The sequence below is a fragment of the Excalfactoria chinensis genome, chromosome 6 (genome assembly GCF_039878825.1).
Source record: "Excalfactoria chinensis isolate bCotChi1 chromosome 6, bCotChi1.hap2, whole genome shotgun sequence".
NCBI lineage: Eukaryota > Metazoa > Chordata > Aves > Galliformes > Phasianidae > Excalfactoria > Excalfactoria chinensis.
In genome coordinates, this window is record NC_092830.1 from 34686334 (window position 1) to 34700011 (window position 13678).

General features: G+C 42.5%; 1 protein-coding gene across 1 annotated transcript in view; it reads left to right on the forward strand.

Moving 5' to 3' along the window:
• LHPP (phospholysine phosphohistidine inorganic pyrophosphate phosphatase) overlaps nt 1-13678 on the forward strand; it is a 59328-nt gene that overhangs the window by 8320 nt on the left and 37330 nt on the right. The window contains exons 3-6 of the mRNA XM_072340122.1: nt 384-537; nt 2703-2766; nt 3908-4000; nt 10364-10455. Coding sequence (XP_072196223.1) covers nt 384-537; nt 2703-2766; nt 3908-4000; nt 10364-10455 — 403 coding nt within the window. The remainder of the gene's footprint in view (nt 1-383; nt 538-2702; nt 2767-3907; nt 4001-10363; nt 10456-13678) is intronic.

Sequence of the window (13678 nt, forward strand, 5' to 3'; positions counted from 1 at the left end):
CAGCCAAAGAGGCCTCCCTTTTGCAGGGATATCTTTTAGGAGCAGTAAATAATAGCGTGGGAGGTAAAGAGCAAACTTCTCTGCAAACAGATTATCCCCAGGTCTAGATGCCTGTGTGTACTGAGACACTTAGAAGTGGGTGGCAGGAGCTCAGGCAACAGTGGGAAATAGTTTATTTTTCTCCTCCTTGTGCTGAATAGCAGGATTTATCCAGGAATAAAAGGAGGCTGAAGAACAGACTCACATTTATTTATTTGATTTAGACTTGTATTTATTTTTTTCTTAATGTGCTGAGCAATGAATGAAACACAAATCTACAAGAAAACCGCCAGTTCAGGTAGGAAATGAAATGATAAGGAATGTGTGGATTTCTTTTTCTTTAGATCTTGTCCCTGAATTTGCTGACATTGATAAAACAAACCCAAACTGTGTGGTTATCGGAGATGCAGCCGAAAATTTCTCCTATGCAAACCTTAATGAAGCTTTCAGAGTTCTGATTGGATTGGAGAAGCCTGTTTTGATCTCCCTTGGAAAAGGGTGAGTTGAGCACTGCTTGTTTCTTCTTCTTGTCTTTCTATTCTTTAATTTCACCCAATGCCTTTCTACTCAGTGGAAGCCAGATAGTGACACAGGCTTTCACACTGCCAACTTCCAAGTGGTTCATTGATGTGTCTAAATGGAGAGGCTGACCTGTTGAGGTATCTGTCGATGAAAGATTCTCAGTGGATCACTGAGGATCATAATTCAGTCACCAAACTTGGCCTCCTGCCTTGACTCACTTTTTTTTTTTGTAGCCTTCCCAGAGACACAAGGAGAAACTGAAGTGAGAAGCTAAAGGGTAGTATGGAATGCAGCACTCAATGGGATGAGACCCATCTCTTGAATTTCAGTTGTTGCTGGTCCTTTTTCTGCAAGGCCAAAACTGTAGTGCAGCTGAGAGCTATCTGGCTGCAAGCAAAGTGTGGTGGCTGAGGAGACCTGGGGGGAGAGTCCGATGGTATACTGAGAAATGGCTTGGCTGATATGTATGATGAAGACTGACAGATTGTTTGCTTTGATAGTATAGGTGTCAAAAGATATTTTTAATTATACTCTGAACATTCAAGTGAAATTTTGACGACTTATTTTCATAGGCAGAAAAAAGTCCAGTCTGGGAATTTTGAATGGTTTTAGTTAAAACATTCATTTAGATGTCTTCTGAGATTGTGAACAGGTGGTTATTAATGGCAGTGCTGAATAATGACGAATCCCAGTGGCCTTTGAGCGGTTAATTTTATCTGTAGCCCTCTGCATGGACTTAAAAAAGAATATGCACGTTTAGTTGGAGGAAACCACAGAGACTTTTTTTCAGAGGTTCAATAGGCCATAATGAGTTTGAAAGCCCTTCTGAGTTTGGGGGTTATTGATCCAGAAGGTAGATCTTATCAGCGAGGAGCAGTTAAATCCATTGTGTTGCCAATCCTTTCACTCACATGTTCTGATCCTATAAACCAGGGGAAAAAAGTCCATACAGTTATTTCTGTTGGAAGGATAAGGAAAAGCCATTATATGCCAACAGCACAATGGCTAACATATGTAAAGTAACCAGGCCTTGTGTCCTAAGTTCTCAGACCCGATGAATGGAGATCATAAACTGGATTAATTGCTTATAGCTAAGATGCACCATCGATGCCAAGAGTCATGTGGAAAAAAAACCAACAAACCACAAGTCAGCTTTGTTGTTCGTGTGCAGAGTCGGTGTGTTAGGACCTTAACAACTCCTCTACCTGGAGCAAGCAGGTTGATCTCTGTTGAAGTTTTAGTTCATTCCATGCAAAAGGAAAGCATCAGAGTCAGTGAAGCAGAATGCCCTCCTCTTGAAAATGGAGTGATTTACATTTAGCATCTGTTTTGGGCTGAGAGTGGGAATTGGCTTTGTAATTTCTTCTGTCATGCCACTGTCAGAAAATTAAGCTGTTTACGCTAGACTATAGAAGGTTAATGGCTGTTCTAGCAAAGGTCAAGTGGTCATTTTAAAAGGAGGCTGTGCTGAATAATCGAAAATGGCAGAAGGATAAGGCATAAAATCTTAACTGACTGCTCATCCTACTTTTATTTTTCCTGTCATACAGAAACCCATCTTTGCCCTGATCAGGAGAGCTTAGAAGACCTGTGTTAACATGAATGGTTATTCCAGAAAAAGGCCATAAATGCAGTAATTAATGTTGAGAATTTCATAGCAATAGCAACATTTTTGGAAGGAGTAAAATCAAGTTTTGAGGACTTTCTCAGTCCTGATAAAAGTAAAGGCTGATAACAAACAATTGTGGTCGCCTGTCTGGGGGTCTTGCATCTACCAAGGGGTACCTCTGCCTCTGACCAAAACAAGAGCAATGTACCTGCTGTCCTCTGTGAGAAACTGGTACTCTGTGAAGTAGAAAATGGGGCAACTTCATCCCTAATATAAACTTGAGGAAATACCTTTGGATGAGTCATGTCCCAGATGCCAGATGGGCACCTGGTCTGAAATCTTTGCACAGTGCTGAGCCTGCCCTTCACTTAATTCCTGGTGCTAATTTAAGGCTTCAGGGTTTCTGATGACTTGACTTTTTGTTGCAGCCATATGGACATCTGTATAGGCAGAGAAATCATAAAATGTAGTTTCTTTGGATTTAACTGCCAACGTTTTCATTTCATTGGAACTTTATCACTTTCATTTCCAGACGCTACTATAAAGAAACTGATGGTCTGAAACTTGATGTTGGAGCATATATGAAGGCATTAGAGGTATTTTATAGCATGCATTATGCTTACTCGCTCTGTGAACCTTGTTAAAGAGTCACTGGCATGAATATGGGTCATCATCTGTAATTACTCTCCTTGGTGGAGGAAGTTTCCACAGATTGAAACACCTTTGCTGCATTCTAAAGATGGCTGGATTTATATTATCCATCTTTTTTTCTGTATTTAAAATGTGAACTTTTACCATCATGATATCTTTATTAGAAGCGAGGCCCTCGAGAGAAGGAACTGAAAAACAATAACATGGTATATTTTCTGTAAGATACCCAAGAAAAAAATGAAAGCCCATTGCTGTTTGGCATAGCATTTTTAACACAGCCCCCTCTCCCTTAGCGATTTACAGCATAGAGTCCTTATTCAGCAAGATACTTATGTGCAGTCTGTTTTTAAGCCAAAGCCTGTGCAGAACCCAGTAGGTAAACTGAGCTAAGGGTGAGAGAAAGGGACAATCATTACTCTCCTTTCTATGGGCTTGCAGAGAGGTTCTAAAGCAATTCATACTGAGTGAACGTGGATAATAAGACAATGTAGGCTAGTACACAAGCACAGAAGATAGTGGATGTAATGTGTGCTTGCAGCACATTCATTTGTATTAGTATGAGTTTTGGAGAGATTTACTGCCTTCCCCAAAAAGTTTGGACTTTTCATCATCATGGAACAAGCTGGAAATGCTTTATGCACACAAGCTTTCAGCACACTGCTGGAGGACAAGGCTTTTCAACACAGACTGGTTAGTTTAGCCATTAAAAGTACGCAGGGAGGTTGAATGAACTCTCCACGTCTTTCAGTGTGAGGGTTATGTGTTATTTCTGTCGGAGTGAGGTTCATACAAACTGAAGGGATGCTGGCATTGATGCAGTAGGCTGCTGTCACAACAGAGAATCAAATGGGTTTCTAGCTCGAGATGCTTCAAGAGGACTTTCTCTTTTGGCAGAGAGCACTGCACACTCCTGTTATCCGAGCTACCAGATAGTAATCTTCATCTGCTAACCCATTGTGTTATTTAAGGGTGAAGATCAATAATCACATACTTTTTATGCAATTGACTGGAGCTACGGAGTTGAACAAATCCTTTTCTGATCTTAATGGTGTTATCTGTGTCTCCCTCTCTCTTTTTTTTTCCTAGTATGCTTGTGATGTTCAAGCCGAAGTAGTGGGAAAACCAGCAAAAGCTTTCTTTGAGTCAGCCCTAGCAGAAATGGGAGTTCCACCTGAGCAGGTAATGGTTGTGAATGATGGGAGATGTTGTGCTTCACAAGATAACAGCTGCTCTGAGGGCTGCAGTGAGGGGGAATTGCAGCTAAAATGTTATTTCCTTTGCTGTCACATTTGCTGCTTCTTTTTTAGTATGGTTCCTAAAGGGAAAGACAGGAAGCACTGACTGGCCTAAATCCCCTCTCGTGTCACTGGTTTCATCAGGCTTTCCAGAAACACACTGGGTGTGGGGGATGCTCCCTGCTTGCTTAGTATGGGCCATTTTTTACCTCTCTGTAGTTGTGCCCTCTTTATTGATCTATTGTTATATCGGACAGGACACAAGGATGAGTATGAAATGACTAACAGACGGCAGTGAATTACAAGGTAATAACTCCATCACAGGCTTCTGGTGACATCATAAACAACAGGAGTGAAGTTTGGGTGGCTTGTAGGTCCCTGGAGCCTGGAGATGAAATTATGGCCCTGTAATTCACTGTGTGCTTGAGTTTTACTTTATTATAGAATGAGAAGATGGAAAAGACCTACTAGGCCATCTCATCCATCTCTTTCCCCAAGCAGGAATGTTCCCTGCTCCATGTTTATCCATGTTTTGTCCAGAGATTTTTTAAAGTGAGCAAACAACGAGGTTTGTAAAAGTTCCTTAGGGACAGTATTCACAGCTTAGTAGATCTCATGGGCAGGCAGCTTTTTCTGACATTCAATGAAACGATCTCCATTTAAACAATATATCCTTCTTTTCATTTTACTCCAGGTAACAACCAAAAAATAACTGCTTTTCTTCCTGGATGTTTTCATCTTCCAATTGCATCCAGATTCCTTATCATTACAGTGGCTTTCTCTTACTAAAATTGTGTGTTTAGCTCTCAGCAACTTTCCTTGTGGTTCAGCCTCTCTGCCCCCTAACCCAGCGTGGGGCTCTTTTCTCTACTGCCTTCAGTTTGTCAATATCTTCCCAATAACATGATAGCTCAGCCTGAACAAAATATCTTAGATATTGAGCAATTACTCAATCCATTCATCTAACCAACAAGCCAAAAAATCCATTTCAGAAACAGAATGGCATTTGAAGAAAAAAATAGCTGGGGGAAAAAAAAAGAAAAGAAACAAGCCCACATACATAGCTCAGCCCTTGGATTCTATGCCTCTCAATCAGAGGCATGAAGATTTGTTTTCATCCTGCTTGTATGAGATGTGAATGGAATGCTGCTCTGGGCTTTTCCAAGGCTCTGTGTAATGCCGTTGCTTGCCCTAGGTAGATGATGTGACAGAATAGCCTGGGTTGGAAAGACCCACAATGCTCATCCAGTTCTAACCCCCTGCTATATGCAGGGTCGCCAACCACCAGACCAGGCTGCCCAGAGCCACATCCAGCCTGGCCTGGAATGCCTGCAGGGATGGGGCATCCACAGCCTCCTTGGGCAACCTACAACAAACTACAGAAGAGCATGTAGATTTTCCTAACTCCTGAGTGCTTAACTCTGCAACTTTAATGTTCTTTTGAGGCACATTTTTTGGGGGGTTGTATTAGTCATACAAAATAATAAAAACTCAGGGTATGTTGTTCAATAAGTTCCTTAATCAGTAGCACATTGTGTTACGTTTCAGTCTGTCTCCTGACTGCGCTTTACATCTCTGTAATGGCAAGACGAGGACTGGCTTTACTTGCCTTTACCTTCATAAAATGTTTGCCAGTAATTTATTCCACCTGTGGAATGCATTTAATCCATTAAACTATTCTAGATGAGCTGCGCTTTGGAAAACATATTACAATTCTCTTTTACCTGACTTTTAATGGGAAATATCTTTTTAATAAAGCCGTCTCACCACAGTAATACTAGACAGTGGCAAACCTGAAATATCTCAAGCCGCTTTAATCAATAAAGTTATCACCAGTCATTTCCCTTGGTAACTGCTTCTTACTGAGACCCTGACTTTACCTTCTGCTGCTGAGATGTTTTCAGCCTGCACTTAGAATGGGAGGAACTCCCTGAAGTCCAATTTTCATTTTAACCTTTCCTCAATGGCCTAGAAATAACAGATTGCCAGTATTACTTTAATAGATTGGAAATTTAAACCTCTTAGAGGTAACCAGATTTGTCTTATGATTCAGTAGTATGACAAAGAATAACACATCTTAAAGGTTACCGAGATACCTAATTCTTATGTTTTAAGGCAGCTGTAACAGTGGGTGATTTTTACAGCTTTACAATAAAACCTAAATAACGTTAAGGTTCCCCTAGTTTTATACAATCATAAAGAAGTTCTATCTATAGTAAATTGTCCTGCTTTGCCCAGAGTTATGGCGGGTCATACTGGAGTGTATAAACCCCCAGTAGTTAACCAGTTCCATTTCTGCCACCTGCACACGTCGGGTGGGGGTCAGCAGTGCATGAGAGCAGAGCGGGGTCACCCTGAGATCTGCTGCTGTGCAGCCATCCCTTCCACGATCACTGGGATAGTGGGAAAGTTCTCCATCTCAGGAAGAAGAGTTAAATGGCTGCATGAAGTTTCAAGCACTCATGGGGGAAGTTGTTTACCAAGAGGGTGGTGAGGTGCTGGAACAGCTGTACGGAGAGGCTGTGGATGCCCCATCCCTGGGGGTGTTCAAGGCCAGGTTGGTTGGGGCCCTGGGCAGCCTGGTCTAGTATTAGATATGGAGGTAGGTGGCCCTGCATGCAGCATGGGAGTTGGATCTTCATGATCCTTGAGGTCCCTTCCAACCCAAACCATCCTATGATTCTATGTTTCATTGGCCTGGCAGGTCTCAGCACCTTTGGAAATCTGCCCCAGAGGTGTTGTGTGTTTCTTCTTCTGTTTCACCTGCCTTGTTGTACAAACTTTGTGGGGTCAGAGGCCACGGGTGATGCCCTGTGTGTGTTTGATGTTTGCACAGCCTGGATAGAAATGTAATTAACAGAATTATGGGATCTTGAAGCCTAGAAGATTACCAGCTGGGCCATGGGGAATAGGGAGAAAGGTAAATGCATCGTAGTTCTTGGCCAAAGGCCCTTAACACATCAAGATTTTGTGCAGCAGCTTTATTTTATTTCATTTTATTTTCACATTGTTGGCACACTTAGCTTGGTTATTAAGCCTGTAGCAAAAGTCTGCTTTGGCTTAAATGCTTTTGGCTCTAGAATCATTCATTGCGTTAAACACTCTGCTGAAGGATGCTTCCCTCTTTGACTCTTCATGTTCGTACCTTCCATGGACTTCAGCTTCTAACATACTGTGTTTGAGCTCCTCCCTGCATCGCAGCACAGGTAGTGGGGAGTAAGGGCTACTTTGTCTGGAGCTATTCAGTAGCAATGGCTTTGCTCAGCTTTGGCACACGTCTGCTTTATTTATCATATGTGTACAGCCACACACCGTCTCTCATCAGCTGTACGGCTTAGGGAAATATGGATTACACCCATCTTAATTCTTTAATGATTTTCTTACAGCCAGAGAGACATCTCACTGCAGTCTTGTCCTTTGTAGTATTTCTTTTTAGTTGACTTAAAAACAGCACCTTTCCCAGACTGATTGAATGGATGAATGGACCCCATGTAAAATCTGAACCCAAATGGGGATCTTTTGATTCCTGCTTTCAGCGGGTACGTGACCTTTCAGTTTTATATTTCTTTCTCTTCTTACCGTCTTGCAGTCAGAGAGGAAGTTAAACCCAGGTTTGACAGGTAGAGTTTTTTTTATTTCCCTTGACAGCGCACCTTTTGACCTCTATCTTCTTGCCAATGATTTTTTAAATCCTAAATGATTTGGGAATAATTGCTCCTCCTTTAGTGATTATTGCCCTTCACCGATAGTAAATCTGTGAAATCCCCCGGGGCTGGAGTACATTTTGGTATGCGTATGCCACAAGCTGGCCTGGACAGGCATCGCTGCTCATGTGCAGCTGCACTTGCAGAGCTGCTGTGTGTCTTGCAGGAAAACTTGCCTAGATGGAGTGAAATACAGCCCTGGTGAGCAAGCTTCTCCCCATGGCTCAGAGCCACCTCGCTCTGTCCTTTCCTGTGTTCTGAACACATTCATTTCCAGTGTTTTGAGGATCCAGGAGTGAAAACAAAGGATATACACACAAATGAGGAGGGGGAAAAAAAAGCAGGAAAAAAAAACACAGAATCTGGCAAAAACTGCACTCGGCCAATGACTGTTACCAGTTTTCCCCCAAGCTGCTTTGAGAAATGTAATCACTCCCATCGTTCTGTTCTCTTCACCTACATACACATGCTTTATTTACTCGTTACTTGAAATCAACCCTTCCACATTTCACGCCTGTTTGGTGCAGTGGGAGGGAAAGGTGAGCTATCTGCAGGGAACCTTGCATCTTTCTGGGAGCACGTGTGTTTCCATAAGGAGAGCGGGTATGGAAAATCATCCAGTAATGAAAGGATGTAAAAGGATTGAGCCCTCCGACCTGTGGTGGCTTTGAAGCGGTTTGTGGGCAATGCCATCTGTCCCAAAGCCTCCTGCTGCTCCTTCCCTATGGCCACGTTTCCCCAGCTCTTAGTTCCCATGAGTCTTTGTCTCCTTGCTCCTTAGAGAGGCTCTCAAAGGGTGATTGCAGAGGTTTTGCTCCTAGGCAGAATGAATGCATATATAAACTGCTTCAAAACAAACTGCTTCAGCGTGGAACCAGGCAAATTAGCCTTGACTTGCAGGGATGGCCTATTACATCCCATCACCTGAGGGATGATGATAATCCTTCACATGAATGGTATTTAAAAACAACATGAAAGATGAACTGGGCTGGTAGCTACTGTATGTAGTCTTGCATGCTGTACCTGATGCATTACTCAAAAGAGGATTTGTGTTCTATCAGCTGCAGCTGTTCCAGATGTGCATGTACCTATCTCAGTTAGGTACATGAAGGCTCCCACAGAATAATCTGTTTAGATGGGCCTTGGGTATATCCTGAGATTTCCTTCATTTGCTGTTTAGTAAGTAGGAGAAGGTGCTATTGTAATCAGATGACGAATAAAAATCGCTCTGGAGCCTTAGTGCTTTTAGATTTCTATGTATTTAACTTAGTCCCACCCAGAAGACAGCTTACAGAGTGGGAACTCCAGCTGCATAGCCAGGGCCCTGGCCTATGCATGGTATCCATGGCTCAGTCCCAGAGCAGCTCCCTGCCTGACAGCATTTTGACCGAATGCTGAAACCAGGTAAAGCCAGGCAAAAATCACATGCAAAAGCTTTTTGTTAGTGCTGTAACTAACCTGCGTTTTGATGTCCACACACCAAGGCTGGATGCTTTTCTGCAGGACATCCTCCAGCAAGCATAACCTGTATCTGGATGAAACTCAGGCTGCTGGGCTCAGTAGGAGAGGTGCCTCAGTGAAAATAAGAGTTGCATGCTGTAAGAGAAGTTAGATTCAATGATCTAGCAGTTCTGGCTTCAGCTCTTCTGGATCTGGATAGTAAGGCTGCAGTCTCTTATATGATAGGTGGACTGTGAGTAAATTGCATCACCTCTTTGCTACCTGAATTTTGGGAAGATGGACGTATCCCTGATCAAGCAGAAGCATCTGCAAGGGAGGTGATGGGGTCACCAACCCTGGAATGTCTTCAAGGAAAGTTTAAACGCTGTTGGGAGACATGGTTTAATGAGAACTATTGGCGATAGGTGGATGGTTGGACTGGATGATCCTGTAGGTCTTTTCCAACCTTGATGATTAGCTAGAGCAGTCACCGAAATTATGCCTGCTGGAAGGACTTCTGCTTTCAAAATGCAAAAGCAGTTTCTTTAGTATGAAAAGCAACACTTTCTTTACTTTTACTTACACTTTGCCTTTTTTTTTTTGGTAGTGTGCTCATTTATTAGCCACGTTGTGCACAAATCGATAAATTAGATTTTGCGCTCATGGAAGACTTGCCAAATTTTTATATGAACCTGAAAACGGCTCGGAATCAAGCTCTGCAAGTTACACGTTTCAGCGATCACAGGCTTAAGGTTGTGCCTAGCTCTTAGAATACCAATTTTAAGGAAATGTTTAAAAAGATTAGCTTAATTTAAGCTACTTGGAGCAGAACATAAATGGGTGGTTAGGAATGGAACAGGACTAACTTCATAAAACTCAACATTTTCTGGGAACTGCGTGCCACATCACTTTGATTTTCGTGATGGATCACAAATCGTACAGATGTACACTGCACCAGTATATTGCTCAAGGAGCTATTGCCTGAATTATATTCAAGGTAGAGTGACATTTAATCAATACGATGACAATCTTATCTTGTTTAATTTGTCTGATGGCAGTATTAAACATCAAATCAAGCTGTTTATTATGTCAAAGGAGTGTGAAGGATGGCCGAAATAAAATTCTCTTGACACCGATTTTTCCGTATTTCACTGCTCTGACAGGCCATCATGATTGGAGATGATATCGTGAGCGACGTCGGAGGTGCCCAGCAGTGCGGGATGAGGGCTGTGCAGGTGCGGACAGGAAAGTACAGGTCAGTGTGCTCCCTACACCCCTTCCTCCACCCAGATAATTGTGGAAAGAGGGGAAACAATCGCACTCAGTGATTTTTGCACTTGCCTTTTGGCCAAACTACACCATGCTCTTAATTCTTATGCAACATGTTGATTTCTAAAAGAAGAGATATAGTTTCAAACTTGATATGCCTACTGAACAGTGCTTCAGATTGAATGCATGAGACCTGTTTCTTTTCTGTGCCTTTTCCAGATTTTTACCTGTTGTTGGCACCCATTTACCATCAACGTATGTTTCCATTTGTTGCCTGAACAAACACAGCTCTTTGCATAGACATCAGGTTTGGGTGCACGATGGTGCTTTCCTTTGCAAAAATGCACCTTGAGTAAAGATTGTATGAAAGCAGCAGGAAGGGGAAGCATGTTTTCTTTGATCCAGGCTGGATGTGGCTCTGGGCAGCCCGGTCTGCTGGTTGGTGACTCTGCATATGGCAGTGGGGTTGAAACAGGATGATCCTTGTGGTCCTTTTCAACTCAGGCCATTCTGTGATTCTATATTTTTATGATTTTCAAGAGATATTTTCTGTTAAATACTGCTGTAACCCTTCATCTTAAACCGCAGCTATAATTTTGCATCACATTTAGTACACAGAACTTGTTTGTTTCTTGGGCTTTGCTTATTTTTAATACTACTGTAAATGTTCTCCACTTGATACAAGGCACATCTGAAACTTCTAGCAGGATTGAAATGCTTAATTAAACTATCAGCTGTGTGGTCCCTGTGGGTCATCTCTCTGCCAGCCCTGTGAAGGGCTCTGTATGTCTCCTCTTTTCTCTAGACATATTTGCAGCACAGAGAAGCCTGGAACACGAGAGCTATCTTTCCATTTCATGTCTTTACCAGAGCAAGCTTCTGTAGACCCACTCACCTCTTTCTAATGGCCCTTCAGACCCTTCTCTATGCAGGTTCCTCCATCACCACATGTACAGTTGGAATAATACAATTGTATAGGTGCAATTACAGGGTAAATAGATAGCTAGAGGGTATCTAAGAAAAGACTCAACAATACTAAGACTTCCAGTTGAGCTGGATGCTTGCTAACATCGAGGCTTACCACAAAGGAGCAAACCCCAGAAAGAGATGCTACCTTAGTGGTGGTCAGCCCTTAAATGGGATCTAGGAGAGGTGTAGTCAGGCTCCACCCCTTCTGATAGCACAGCTGAATTACCTTCACCTGTGCTCCCGCAGCTGACTCGTTGCTTGCCTCAGATGGTTGATCAGAGGTTCAGGCTGTGATCAACAGTTACTTTTACACCATGTGTGTTTGCTGACAGAAGAGTTATCAGTAGTTGCTCTTGGCAGCTTCTGGTGGAAGATTTGAGTGCAGTTATAAATATGGCATAGTCCAGGGGTGCCCAGTTGAAAATTAAGCCTCTATGTGCTGCTCAGGAAAGGCTGAAGTCAGCTCAGGGTGACTCTCCAAATGCAATGCAGACATCGATCCCTACATATAACATTTGGACTCTTTTTAGCCATACTTCCTTGCAGTATGCAGGGTTTGGTAACGATGTCTGTAATTTGATGTAAGTGGGCTGTGGGAATGGTGCTTGCCTTGACTCTCTGCAGTGTTACTTAGTTTTCATGTGTTTTTTCTCTCTCTCAATTTTAGTTTACACAAGTAAATGAAATAATTCTGATGGATTCTGAGGAAGAAAGTGTGTAACTCGTAATATCATGGGTATTTATCTGTGAACTGTGTAATCCTATTAACTCCCTACAGGAGAGAATTAGGATTGAGCAGTTGGTTTTTCTTTGATATTGATGGAGATCACCAGGCAGCATTTGTGAATCCACATCTCAGTGTCACACAGATACCGGTATCAGTGAAGGAGGTCTGCGTGAAAACAGAGATAAATTAGACCCTTGCTACTGAGCAAGCCTGCTGACGCAGAGCAGTGTGCTGCACCCAAGTACCTCTGGATGGCACCCTTAGTACACTTACTGCAGTATTAGCTACCCTGAAAGCCAAGGCTGTTTGTGAAGTAAAAAGCAAATCGGCAGAATAAAGTTTCTTTGACATAAGCGAGGGTAGTAATGGAAAGCTGTAGGGATAAAGTGGTGTTTGGAGTCGATCTTGGTTAACATGATTCTCTGACACGTGGTGAGTAGTTTGATTGACCAAGTATGGCCTTTGTAGGTGTAAAACCCTAATGAGAGGTGTGAGCTGGTCTACTCGTGGTGTCACCACTCTCAGTTACCCCTTCCTGCTGTGGTGTGCAGAACAGGCCTTTGCTGTGGACTCACAGTTGGGTATTTATTTCACCACCATGGCTGATAGTGCAACAGCCCTGAGCGCTCTTGTAACACTGCACAAGGAAAGGTAGAGTGGGGATGGAAGGAGAAAAGGGGCTCAGGAGAGCTGCTGGCTCTTGCTGGCTCTGCCACTGCTCTCTGGGAGAACTGGGTCAAGTTACCTCATGTTGCCCTTCTTCAGTTTCCCCACTTTATAATTATCCTCTGAGAATAATTATCCCGACTTTATTAAGAAAGTGGTTTGTGATCTGTTCCTCTTATCTGATTGAAGAAAACATGCTGCATTTGTAGAGATCTGTAGGAAATCATCTTACCTGATGTGACCAAGACAGAAGTTGTGACAAAGACCTTTCAGGCTGACTTCATCAATTAAGGATTCAGAAAAAAAGGGGGGGTGTCTTTATCATAACTCCCTAAATAAAGTTATTAAATGATTCTAAGAAGCAGATTTTCACCCACAGATAGATGGACAGCTATCACAGCCTGTAACAGTCACTGAAAGATAATGGCTCATTTTGCAAGGCAGCAGCCACATCCTAATGCTACGCAATGATGCTGCTTGAAATAGAAGCTCCCACCCTTGCTTTCTTGTTCATTGAATTACCAACCACAGCCAAGATGAACAATTTTATTAGCTTGTTCGTGTTTCATGGGGCTTGATGGAGCATACCAGAAGTGTGTACTGGAAGGAACACACAGTGGAACTCCATGCTGAAACAGAACCAGAGGCATTTTGATGGCCTCACAGTCCTGACAATGACACCCATTTCACATATTAAATGGAAAGACTTCCAACCCATATTTGTGCTATAAAAGATGTATTATAATTTATGTTAGTGTCTTAAGCAATGTTCATTAAAATCCAGTGTCAGCAAGTTGCCCTTCATTTTATTCACTGCATCAGAAGGCGCTGTCTTAGTCACCACTCA